The sequence below is a fragment of the Pteronotus mesoamericanus genome, unplaced genomic scaffold (genome assembly GCF_021234165.1).
Source record: "Pteronotus mesoamericanus isolate MK-2021 breed Mesoamerican mustached bat unplaced genomic scaffold, CSHL_Meso_final scaffold_85, whole genome shotgun sequence".
NCBI lineage: Eukaryota > Metazoa > Chordata > Mammalia > Chiroptera > Mormoopidae > Pteronotus > Pteronotus mesoamericanus.
The window spans coordinates 37,448,229-37,461,981 of record NW_026555329.1 but is presented as its reverse complement, the minus strand read 5'-3'; the positions used below and the strand labels follow the sequence as shown (position 1 = coordinate 37,461,981).

The 13,753-nt window shown below is 36.3% G+C and overlaps 1 protein-coding gene across 4 annotated transcripts in view; it reads left to right on the top strand.

Moving 5' to 3' along the window:
• The window catches only part of SRPK2 (SRSF protein kinase 2), a 223,180-nt gene that overhangs the window by 85,820 nt on the left and 123,607 nt on the right, over window positions 1-13,753 (top strand). The window contains exon 3 of one of the 4 annotated variants that reach the window (XM_054564086.1): window positions 4,585-4,648. The exons of 2 other annotated variants lie outside the window; for them this stretch is intronic. In XM_054564086.1, the coding sequence (XP_054420061.1) occupies window positions 4,611-4,648 (38 nt within the window). In that variant the 5' untranslated portion in view covers window positions 4,585-4,610. Of the gene's footprint in view, window positions 1-4,407; window positions 4,649-13,753 lie in introns of those variants that run through there. One more of the 4 variants, XM_054564085.1, reaches the window with a different exon arrangement.

The following is a 13,753-nucleotide window of genomic DNA, read 5'->3' as shown; positions in this document are numbered from 1 at the left end:
AAATAGGCTAAGATTAAGGGGACCATGAAAGTATCAACAAATAAGCATGAACTAAGGTGCAAGTTCAGTTCCCCATTCTTTAGGAAGCTGTGGTTTCAGTGGAGTCAAACAAGTAATGTACACATTTTAGTAATTCTGTAATGCAAGTGTGTATGGTATATAGAGGGACAGAGGCAGAGAACTGTGTTGTGTCTGGGAAGGTGTCAGAGAGGAGGTAGCGATTGGACTGAGATTAGAAAATTAAGTTGTGTGTGCAAAGGACACAGACTGGGTAGTGGCATTCCAGGGAGAGCAAACTGGGTAAGAAAAGGCTTGGTGGTGTGAGAAAACAGGGCGTGTTTTGGGAAGTCACAGAGTAGAGCTCAGCAGTTCCAGACCATAAAATATAATAAAAAGAAGAATGGTGGTAATGACATCCCAAATGAGACAGGAGTATTAGTCTAGGGCCCCTCAAAAATTTCTGCTTAGAGGGGCAATGATGCTGCTCTTCCCTGAGATAGAGACAATAAAAGGAGACATTAGATTTAGAAGTTGTGAGGTCAGCTTTAGACATTGTGTTTGAGGCATGTAGGGACCATGTAGGTGAAAACGTCTAATGGAGTTATTGTTCCATTATATATCGTTCTGGGGTGAAGAGGGGATGACTGGGCTAGAAATTCAGATTTGGTTATCATCCGTGCCCTTATGGTTGTGAATGTTAAGGGTGTAAATAGAAGAGTCAGTGAGTCAAAAGATGGTCATGCAAGTATCCCCAACATTTGAAGGTCTGGATAAAAAGAGATGACCCAAGCAAAGGACCCAGAGTTAGGAGGAGAATCATAAAAATATAAAAGTATTTAAAAAAACCTCATGTTGTTCTATAACTCCACTTAGAAACTAACACAAGATTATGACTAAAAAAACCAAGTTAACCATGCTTTTAGATATGTTTATTCATATTACCATTTGTGTATTTTCGTTGTGAAATAAGGAATTTTGGCCTTTTTTGTACTCACTAGCCTGAATGTATAAATGGAGACAGTGGATGTTTGAATAAATATACATTTACAAGGTTGTAAATACTACTGCTTTGGAAGAACCTGAGGAGTAGTGGAGAAGAGTAATTGGTAATGAGTGAGGGTGTAAGGTTTGAAAATGTGACCTTTAAAAGCATGCTGGAAGTCTTCATCAATTCATAGATCAAAATAAATTCTAGAAGAGTCCAAGATTTACATTCAAAATAAAATTATAAATCATATTAGAGGATAATAGGATGGCAATCAAAAAATTTTGGTGTGGTAAAGTCTTAAGTTTATCAGGAAGGTGCAATTCATAAAAGAAAAGATCAGTGGACTTAATTGAAGAAAAATAAAGTATAGGGTCCCAGATACTGTGAATGAAGTAGAAAAACAACCAGCTAATTTGGGGGAAATATTTGCAGTATACAAAGTGTGGTCATGGGACTAGATGACTCAAATGATCAGAGATTCAAGAGACTTTGAGGAGATTATTGAGGAGGCCAGGGTCCTTAGCCAAGAGTTTTCGGAAGTCATATCAGCATGAGCCTCCAAGCCCCTGAGGGTTATGGCAGGTATTGTGGTGGAGTGAAAACTCAGTGACTTGGCTTTTGGAGTTCTTCCATGCTATAGGGAGTAGTCAGACCCATGGATGGTGTTGATAAGGTATTGAGTAGATAGTAGCATAGATGGAACGCAGGGCTCAAAGGATATGATATTAGCATAGTATTTGTGAACATTCTTGGACCTTTCAGTCCTTATAGAGTTGTAAACAAATCTGAAGGTTTGAAGAAAATGTGAAAATGACGTTAGAAACCTTTTCATGTATTGTTTGAAACTATTAGGTTTGGAGATTCCAGAGTCACTGGGCAGAAGATAGTTTAGAGCTTTAACTTTTCTTTCTGATGTTATAAGATGGGTATAAATTTCATTAGAGCTGTTTAGTTTAATCTTGGGGTCTTTCAGTTTCAGTGCACAGCTTTTATATAGATACACTGAATTGCGAACTTTTATTTTTTTGGAATGAAAAATTGCCACGATGAAGACAGATTCAAGTGTAGCCTCACTTCTGAAGCAGGTGGCTGATTAACTGGGAATAATTCTCTACATGGGGAGATTGAGACATGGGTTAAAGATAAATTTTCACTTTTATAACACTCTGTTGATAAAAAGGTACATGTTGAGGCCACTAGTAGAGGGAGAGGGTGGATTAAAACTATGGAAAAGCTATTTAAAATGGTACAGACCTAGTATTCCTCGTTAACTCATTCAGGAATAACTACTTAAGATTACTGTCCTTTGCTAGGCGCTTGCTACCCAGCAGTAGGCAGAGAGGGCTTACGTGCCAAGCATGAGATGACACGACTTTCATGGGTTATTTCATTAAACATTCACAACAGCTCTTCACATAGGAATTACTGGGTTGGCCAAAAAGTCCATATGTTATTTTTTACGTAACATAAAAGACAAATTTTTCATTTTCACCAGTATCTTAATTGATTTGGACATTTTGAGTATGTTGGCTGTCCCCTGCTATTGGCTTCTAGTAGCTAGAGGACAGGGGTGCTACTAAACATCTCCCAGTGCATAAGACAGCCCCACAGCAAAGAACTCTTTGGCCAAAATGTCAACCAAGAAACTTCACAGACCACTTTTGACAGGGTCGATCAGCCACAGCACCTCCTCCATACATTGCACATACCGTTTTTTTTTGTTTGTTTTTTTGGTTTTTTTGCATTTCAGCTGTGTTTTTACCTTTATTGAAATAATAAAGCATAATGTGCCCAAAATGTCACGTATTTTCTTCCATCTTCAATATTAAAATAGCTGCACAAAAATTCACCAATTTTGATGTTTCTTTTTTAACTGCACACTAATATGACACCTATCATGATACAATCTAACAAAATTGTTTTGAATGAAGTTAAAGATCACTAAACACTACTAGAGCCATTGTACAGAAAAAGCTAAATGAACTTTTTTGCCAACCCAGTATTATTCCCATTTTATAGGAAAGGAAATAGAGGCTCAGAGAGGTTGGATAATATCTTCAAGGTCATATGGCAATCAAAAATGATGGACGTGCCTGCTTTTGAATCCAAGGCTATTTGGCGGCAGAGCCTGAGTCATCTGTATAAACACTGGGCTCTTTTTAATCTGGCAGGGGGGCATTCCTGAGCATTCACTATGGTAGTAGGAGCCAGGCTTTGTAATACATGTAAGAATCCTCAAGGTAAGTTTCATCATCATCAGCTCAGTTTACCGCAGTGCTATGTGCTCTCCCCAGTGGTTAGTGGGTTTCGCTATAACCTGGTAGATTCTCTGGTTCTCTGTGGTAGATTCTATTTTCTGGGTATTCATACCAGTTTTATCATGCCCATTGGATGAAGTTGTAAGCTTAAGCAATTTGGAAAAATCCTTATGCAAACCGCATGAAGAGGATATTCCTTTGCAGAACCATTGTATTTTATGCAACTAATTTTTATTCCTTTTTTCCATCACATTTTCTTATATCCCTTTATATTTCAATTCAAGACAAATGAAAATTAAAATTTGTTTTACCCTTAAAAAAACCCAAATTATTAAAATATACTTTTATTTTTGGTATGTGAGCTTTTAATTATGAATAGGAAAACCCATTTACAAAAAGGAAAACAGATTTACATTGAAATAGTCTGGCTAGTAAGATCATGCCAGTTTTATTCATGTAAAATTATGTGCCTTAGGTTAATCATTATTTTCCTTCTCTTTTCCCCCCCTCCCTGTTATTTTTTACTTCTTCTTCCCTTTTTGTCTATTATCTTTTTTCCAAATCAGTACCAGACAATATCTTTTAATTAAATTGAATTGGCGCATACATTTCTGTTTGAGGTGGCATTGTCAGTTCTCTACTAAAAGGAGAAGTAGATTATGTGCTAGGTAACTGGGTGTTGCTGTTCACTTGTGCTCTATGCGAAGGAGGAGGGGAAAATTAAGGTGTAAAATACAAGTCTTTTTCTGAAAGAGTTAGGGAATAGATAATAAGTATATCTTTAATTAAAGACAGTCAGGAAATTATAACAAAGGTTAAATTTTTATCTATAAATTGGGGTTCTGGTTTACTATTTCATTCTTAAGTAACAAAAATGATTCACTGAGCCATATTTTTCAGGGCTGGTGAAACAGAAGTAACCAAGGGTTGCGTATCTGTTCATTACCGCCTGTAACTTTATTGCCCAGGAGTCTCAAATTATCTAGTATGTTGAATCTAGTTGTTAGCAATTCCTATTTGTATTTTAATTTGCTGCATTTAAAATCTTCATGTAGAGCCAGGCTAGTTCTACCTTAAAAAAAAAAAAAACCACCCCTCTGCTTAAAAGAAATGGTACTTCCTGCTTTCATAAACAGTCATGTGCATAGTTTAGCGAGGCCTGATGCCTCTGGAGCTTTTTCCCTTTATAGCACCATTGAATCCTAGTCCTAACAGAACTACTGCGAATCTTGTGGCCTCATTTTGAACAAAAGGGATTAGAGAAGAAAAAGCTCTTGATATAAGGCTTGACAGCAAGGGCAGGCAATCTTGGTTGTGAATATTTTCTGATTTTTCCAGAAATCAAGCAGAAGATTGAGCTGCTGATGTCAGTTAACTCTGAGAAGTCGTCCTCTTCAGAAAGGTACAGCTACATCTCTTGCATGAACAATTAATGGTGTAGCACTGCTAAGAAACAAACCAGGACTTTTTTCTTTTCTTGTCAAGTTTGCTATATAACGTATTGTACTGCATGCTGGTCATTGTGCTGTATTGAAGATGTGTATTTGGGCAAGCTGTTCTCCTTTTACAAAGGGTAATTGATTTAAAAAAAATAGTGAAGCCTAATCAGCTGCAGCATGCACACCATAACACAGCAGACTGCTGGCTGATGTATGACAGCTGTTGAAGGCTTTAAAATATAATTTACTTGGCTAAAAAACAAACAACTCTTGCTTCTTTAAAGGAAATGCTAGTATTAGATTTTCTTTCTATATTTTGACGTTGTTGCTACACAAAATTACCAACACTATTTGTAAGATCTAGGTAAAAATACTTGACTTTTGGTTGTAATAAATATTTTCTTATGTGGAAAGGGAGTGTCATTTGTAAATAGCTTAGGAATTGCAAACCCACAGATTAGTCACATTCTGAAAGAGAGATATGATGCTTCTTCAAGTCTGTGCTAGGAAATGGAACAGTCACTGCATGCAGTAATGGTTCATGCCTGCAGGTAAGGACAAAATGACTCAAGTATTTTTAAAGCAATTATTTTATCTGTCAATCTAATGATTTATACCAGTAAGGAGATATTTCCTTAAAATGGCTATTTACTTAATAAATAGAACTAAAGGTATTTTTATCTCAAGTCAGAAATGAGGCTGTAGTTGCCTGTTTTGGTATGTAAATATTGTGGTCACTTCTGTTTACCAAAATTTTGTATACTACATAATGTTTTAAATTGTGAGTTCTTGGGCACATAGTTGATGCTTATCTTTCTCTTGATAACCTGATAGTTTGCACATAATGTTGGTATTTTGTATTTAGGCGTGTTGATTTATCTTTTTAGTGGTTAGTTTTCAGGGTTATCTTTTTTGTTCATAGATTTAATATTTAGGAAAACATGATGGAGAAATGATTTGGTAGTAAAGAATGATGTAGGAAAAGCAGTGGGAAAAAAAATAAGTGAAGAACCTAACATGGTTAAAGGGATTTAATTAAAGTACACTAGTGTATGGAGGACACGATCTGATGACAAAATGATGACATTAAATCAATTTATTAGTATAATTAGGTGAAAGGCTCCTGGCTATAACTCAGGGCATTACAGATATGGATGATGGTACCGCTTTCTTTAGAGGTTGAAGGGAGAAAAATTTAGGTACATTAATGTTTATTTTTATGTAGTTTCTATCTTCTCTTTGGTGGCTATGCATTCATTTTTAAGCATTCTGTTTGCTGAGATGAAAATAATCTTCAGCCTTGTGAATGTTCTGCCAGTAAAATGGTGGTGATGGGAAGGGGAGAGGGTGATGGTGTAAATAGTGAATGGTCTAGGAAGAGCATTCTTAACGGGATGACAGCAATAATTCTGTTGGCTTTTTTGAGTAGCATGAATTCTCTATTGATAAATTGAGGGTTGAGTAGAATAGACGCATATTATTGAGAAATTGGGAATGAGGGAGGGTTTTGATGGTTAAAATACATTCTTATAAGGAGAAATTCATAAAATATTTTGATTATATTTATTTAATTATTTATTTTATTATTATTATTAATTTTTTACCTAAGCTCCTGTGGTTATATTTGATCGAAAGGGAGGATGCATGTGGCCATGATTTTAAAGTTTAGAAATCAACTGTTGTGCTTGTAACAACTTTATACACAATGTTACCAGAGCTTGCTTGTTTCGTTTGTTATACTTGCTTTGTTTGGTATTCCAAATGTCTTACACATATAGTTGGAAATTAAGATATGCTGACTTAATTGGTGATAGATGTGGTTTATGGGTCAGCCAGCACTTTGCAAACATAGAAATTGTTTTATTAATGTAATTATAGTAAAAGTAAAAGTCTCCCCTGGCCCCCTCGCGGCCTCCCCCTTTTTTAAAGTCATACAATGATGGAGAGTCGAATCATTTGTCTTTTAAATTTGTTTGGAAGAACTTGAAAAACAGGAATTCAAGTTATAAAGAAATTTATGGCCTAGTAGCACTATATCCTGCCAGGAATTTAATAGCTTGTAGTGTCACGTAGAGTTATCACCACATTCTTTAATTCCTTGTTCATTAGTTACCTAAATTTTTAAAGTATTTGATTAGTTTTTTTAATTAGTTGCTTGAGCCATGACCTGAGTCTTAAAGATGCTTAGAATTTACAGATGGTCACTATTTCCATGTACTATTTCTTGGTAGGAAGGATAGAGAAACCCAGTCGTCTTCTTTAAAGACGGGAAAGCTACGTTGTAAGAAACCAAGTTATCATTTGCTGCAATTGATTTCACTCACTGTCTGTAGTATAGAATGGTTTTTTTGATATTCAGGGAACCAAGTAGAGAAACAGCACTTACAACAACAGTGATGTGATGTTCCTAATAATTTTTTTTACCTTTCATATATAACCCAAATTCCTTAACGGGAATTTCTTGTGACAGCTAGTATTTATTTAATTATCCCCCCACCCCCCGACAGTTCTGTAAAGTGGGAAAAGCAAAACAAAAAAAAACAACTTATTTTCGTAGACTCTTAGTTATCTTTCATTGAAAAATTCAAATATGATTTGAAGTAATGGGATACTGGAATTTTGGAGGTTTTTGTGGGGGGCTAGATTAGAAAATATTCTCTAATAGATCTCAATACCACAGTGAAAGTTAAAATTATATAGTCACCTTTATCAGAATAGTGGAGGTTCAACAAATGTCATTTTGTAGGGGAGGCATGAAGTAGTACTGTTCTGTTCAGAGTGGCTGACTCATAGGATAAAAACCAATGGAGTGACAAAAAATTACTTCTTTGAAGGTTTTATATTTTGGAGAGAGATAAAAATGTCAACTTGATGCATTTTTAAATTAAGGACAGAAAATATTATTGAATGAATTTTAGGAATATGATGCCAGATTTGTATCTTATTGCTAGGTAAGAGGAAGACATACCTGTTTGAAGAGAGATTCTATGAGTGAATATTGCTATTAGTATTTTTTTTAATTGAGTGCCTGTTAAATGAAAGGATGCATTTATCTTAAAGGTGGTGGGGATAGAGCCACACACAGTTTTACTTCCTTATCTACTGAATTTAATGTAAAAAAAGGCATATATGTTTGTTTTATGCAAAAACTAGGTTTTCAGATTTTTGTTCTTGCCTTTTCCAATCTAGAGCACTCTTGGGATTTGGAAATTTGTGGGGAAGAAGAGTTAGAGGAGTAGTAATAACGATAATAGCTAGGAAAAAGGTGGTTATCACTTATTAAACATTTTTAGATACCAGTTTTAAGTGAGGAGAGAGAACACATATAAGAAATGGCTGCTGGGAGAATACAGACAAATCATCCCAGAAAGATTCTAAGTGAACAGAAAGCACTTTGCTGTACTAAAATTATTGTCAAACTGTATTGCATCTTCTCCAGTTAACTCATGAACAAAATTGGGTAACTTTTAATGTGCAGGTGGTGAGCCCAGAGTGCTCAGAGCCATAATTCCCGGCCCATCTAGACTGACTCCAGGAAGGGATGAGCAGTTGGTGAGATGAGGGGCCTCAGAAGCTGAGGCTCTACGTGCACACTAAGCGCTGTTGTTCAATGTAAATGTAAGTGGTTATTTTGTAATTAATAAACTCCGCAATCAGTCAAAAGTTAACTAAATATAAGTGCCTTTGAGGTTTGCATTTTCTCAGGGAACAGATACTAGAAGGATCACTTCCTGTGTGTGCGTGTGTGCGCGCGCGTGCGTGTGTGTATGTGACTTTTTTCTTTTTTTTGCGTTAAAAGGGGTCCTTATACTAGAATAAAGAAGAAATAGTAGCCCAGATAATTAGCATCCCACATAGCTAGCACATACTTGAATTGGCAAATTGCTAGCTACCTTTGTCAGGAGAAGGGAGAAAGAGAGAAGAAAGTATAAAAATATGTATGCCATGGCCTATATTTTAACAATGCTGTATAAATGGGATTGGTGTGAAATAATAGATTGTATGTTGTCCCTCACCCAGTATAAGGGCATTTGAAACATGTAAAAAACCTGTGCTATTTTTGTGTGCGCATTTTAATTCCTTTTCTTATTTTGGAGCCTCTTAACTAAGTGAAGAGAAAAGGGCATATGATAATGATGCGTGGTTGCAGAAGGCAAAAAGGATCCTGAAAGAATAAGGAAAAAGGAAGGAGAAAAAATAAAAGAATGGGAGATGAAGAGAGAAGGAGGTAAGGGATACTCAGTGGAAAAGGATATAGGACCAGAGTGTTTTTTATTTTCTCCATGTGTCTGTGGTGAACTAAGTCGTCGTGGGAGGAGAGCCAAATTTGATAGAAGATTCCCCATTATACTCCCCTACCCCCCACCCCCGTGTCAGCTCAAATGGCAGACAGTCACTGAGAACGGTTTTCCCCTTTCCAGCCCCGACTCTGCCCCTGCGGGCTTTGTGTGCCTGTAGACGGACGCATTTGAGTTGTGTGTATTTTTTTCTGAGTGGTGAGATGAGATGACAGTGGCTGATAGTGGTGTCTTCCCATTCACTCAGTTCTTATGCTTTCTTTTGTTTTTATTTAGTTTTTAGTAATTTTTTTAAATTGGGGATATATATGAGAAAGTGCACAGATCATATAGATGATTATGAAATCCAATTCATTGATTTCTTTTTTCCTCTAGCAGTTAATGTTTTACGTGTATCTAAGAAATCTTTGCCAAGCCCAAGGTCACTAAGGCTTTCTGCTAGGTTTATTAAAAAAGTTTTGGACTCTTAATATTTAGTTCAGTTTGGGTTTTTAGTATTAAGGTAAAGATTGAGATTATTTCCACATGACTTTTGCGTTTTGTGTCTGTTTTTGAACATTATATGTAAATGAAAAACTCTCTGTATACTCTCTTGGTCTGTCTTCTCCCTCCGTTACCTATGTGAGATTCATCCATGTTTTTGTTTGTAGTTATAGTTGATTCAGTCTCATCACTGTATTTACCATATGAATATGTCTCACTTCATCCATTCTGCTATTGATAATGTTTGCAGTTTGTGGCTATTAGAAATAGTGCTGCCGTGAGCGTTTGTATACATGTCTTTTGGTGAATGGACCTATGCATGCATTTCTGTTATGTGTATTCTAGGAGTACAGTTGCTGAGCTTAGGTGGACATTGTCAGTTTTCCAAAGTGAATGTGCAAATCTACACTCTAACCACTGTGCTCCAGGTCCTTGCCAACTTGCTGCTGTATATTCTTTCTCTTCCTTTCCCCTTCCTCTATTCCCTCTTTTTTTTTTTCCTTCCTCTCTTTTAGCATTCCGGTGGGGGTGCCAATGTGACCCAGAGGTGGAACATTTTTCAGGAGGATTAGAAGCAGATAGGGCACTATTTCTGCGTACTGACTTCCATGAAGGAGAGCAGAATTAGAAGCTTAGACCAAACAGGAACCATAGGGTGTAGTCATCTGAGGCGCTGTTCTCCCACTAAGGATTCTAATCTCTCAACTGGGTCCTTGAGGCCAAAGGGGTTAATGTTAGTTTTCTGACTTGGTTTCAGTAGCACAACTATTTATTCAGTTAAACCTATTAGAAGGCTATCATGTAAAACATGAAAGAAATGCTTGGGTTGCAATGTGGGTAAGTAATCAGAGCCTCAGTTCTTGGTACTTAGCCATCCATCCTTGACAACCCCTTTAAGAGCTCTTTACTGGAAAGCCCTGGAGGGAGGGAGGCTGCCTTAGGTCTAACCAGGAAATTAAGACATTTTTGACATGTTCCAAGTGTTAAATTTTATATTGTTTATAGTCTCTAAAATTTTTATATCATATGCCTCTAAAAGTGTTAGTGTTGTCTTTTAGTTTCTATTTTAAAAAAACTGGACAGTTATTTGAGATTCCTTTCTCTGGGTCATTAGTTACTTGGTCTAGGTGCAGGAGTTTCTCAATTATTTTCTTTGTTATCGATTTAATTTTTGGTCCTGTTTTCTGATCCCCCTTTGGTGGGTTGCCACATTATAGCCAGAGCAAACTTTCAGAGCATGGGTCACTCTGCCGTAAAGCCCTGCAGCTGTCTCCCCATTGTTCTTGGCTTAATGGAAAACTTATCTGTGCCAGTGAGCATCCAAACTTTCCAGCCCAGCCTCAGAGTCCTCTGACTGGTTGTGTCTTTCCTGCCTGTTGTTTTGCTATTGACACTCCTCTCATCACAAGGAAGCCCTGCCTAGGTCAAATTACACCTATTACAAGCCTTTACAGAAACATGTACCTCTCCTTTGTAGCACTTGTCACAGCTGCTGTTTGACAGTGGGTAGTATTGATGACATTTGGTCCACTTACTGGTTTACTTACTATTACCCCAACTTGGGATCTTACGTAAAGAAGTACTTTTATCACAAAATATTATTTTATATAATCATTTGCAGCTTACAAATTATGAACTGTGGTAAGACTTTTTTGGTATAGGGAGTCATCTTTTTATGGTAATGGCATAGATTAATAAATTATAGCCATATATAGTCATAAATAGTCTATATATAAAATCATATGTAGTCAATTATAGTTATAAGCTAATTTAAATGTTATAAAGTGTTAAGGTCTCAAATTTTAGGTTTTCTTATCATAAAAATGCACAGTTCATTATTACATATTTTTTTACATCTGTTTTAATGTACAATGGAATTAAAGTAAATTTGAACACATTCTATCTCTGAGCCAAACTAGTAATAGCATACCATAGCCATTTATTTCTCAAATGTCAATATTTAGTGTATTACCTTAGTGCTGTTGTCATGGCGGCACTTCACCCTCTGCTGTTATTTACTTAATATCATGCTTTTTTGTTTACCTTTAATTGTGGTAAAATATATGTAACACAAACTTTTATAGTGTCTTTAATTTTTTTCAATTACAGGTCACATTTAATATTATATTATTTTCAGGAGCACAGCATAGTATAGTGATTAGACATCTGTATAACTTATGAAGTGATTCTATACCACCTCCTGCAGCCAGTCCAGTACCCCGCTTATAATGCCTTTTAGAAGTTGTTTTTTAGAAAACGAAGATTTGTATCCCTACCAGAACTGATGAGTTAGTATCATTTGCCTTTAAAAACAATTACTATTAAATCCTGTCTAGATTCTGTTGCCTGATAAAGGCTTCAGGCTTGAGCCATATGCTCCTCTGTTTACAAGGGAAATTAAACTGGCAGGTCTCATAAAGGAGCTTAAAAATGTGTTAGCACCAAAGTGAGACTTATTCTTTCATATACTCAGATGGAAAGAGCCTTGGGAAAGTGGTAACTTTCTTAGTATGTGGTTAACCTTAATTCAATATCAAGCCCCAAGTATCATCTATGATCATTTTGTATTGGGTTGGCCAAAAAGTTGGTTTGGTTTCCCCTGTACGATGGCTCTAGTAAACACTTAGTTGTCTTCACTTTCATTTAAAACAATTTTGTTAGGTTGTATTGTGACAGCTGTCATATCAGTGTGCATTAAAAAATATTATCAAAATTGGTGAATTTTTGTTTAGCCATTTTAATTTTGAAGATGGAAGAAAATATCCAACAATTTGGCATATTTTGCTTTATTGTTTCAAGGAAGGTAAAAACACAACTGAAACACAAAAAAAGATTGGTGCAGTATATGGAGTAGGTGCTGTGACTGACTGATCTAATGTGTCACAAGTGGTTTGTAAAGTTTTGCTGGAGATTTCTCACTGGATGATGGTCCATGGTTGGGTAGACCTTGAAATTGATAGTGATCAAATGAGACATTAATTGAGAACAGCCAATATTATACCACAAGGGAGATAGTCAACATACTCAGAATATCCAAATCAAGCCTCAAAAGTCATTTGCACCAGCTTGGTTATGTTAATCGCTTTGAAGTTTGGGTTCCACTTCAAAAAAAAAAACCACAACAAAACCTTTTTGACCATATTTCTGCATGCGATTCTCTACTTAAACATAATGAAAACATTCCATTTTTAAAACAAATTGTGACAGGTAATGAAAAGTGGATACTTTACAATAATGTGGAACGGATGAGATTGTGGGTCAAGCGAAATGAAGCACCACTAACCACACCAGAGGCCAGTCTTCATCCATAGAAGGTGATGTTGTGTGTATGGTGGGGCTGGAGGAAATCCTCTATTATGAGCTCCTTCTGGAAGACCAAATGATTAATGCCAAGTACTGCTTCCAGTTAGACCAACTGAAAGCAACACTTGGGGAAGAGCGTCTGGAATTAGTGAACAGAAAATGCATAATCTTCCATCACGATAACACAAGACCAGGTAAAAAGTGTTGTAGCTTGGTTGGGAAGTCCTGAGTCACCTGCTGTATTCATGAGACATTGCATCTTTGGATTTCCACTTATTTTGGTGATTACAAAATTCTCTTAATAGGAGAAAATTTCAGTTCCCTGGAAGACTGCAGAAGGTACCTGGAACAGTTCTTTGTTCAAAAAGATAAAAAGTTTTGGGAGATGAAATTACGAAGTTGCCTGAAAGATGGCAGAAGATAGTAGAACAAAATGGTGACTGTGTTGTTCAATAAAGTTATTGGTGAAAATGAAAAATTTGTCCTTTAGTTTTACTTAAAAATCGAATGAACTTTTTGGCCAACACAGTATATCAACAGAGGCGTGCACTTTTCACTTGGAGAGCTCCCCCTTCCGCCAAATGGTAGATTAGGGAGGTTTTGAACAAGTGTGAGCAGTCATTATAAAAATAACAGTGGCTATTATACAATATAAAAACCCCCAAAACTCTGCTTTTGAAAAAGTCCTCACTGGAGTGTATGTTTATTGATTTTTGAGAGGGGGGAAGGAGAGAGAGAGAAACATCGATTGGTTGCCTCCCATATACATTCTTGCCAAGGATTGAATCTGCACCCTAAGTATGTGCCTTGACCGGAGATCAAACCCGCAACCTTTTGGTGTATGGGACAATGCTCCAACTAACTGAGCTACTCAGCCAGGGCAAAAAGAGCTCTACTTTTAACAATCATATTGCAGATTTCCTTTGTAACAATTCTTTATATACCAGTAGCTAGAATGAGTTAAGACTAATTTTAGTATATATT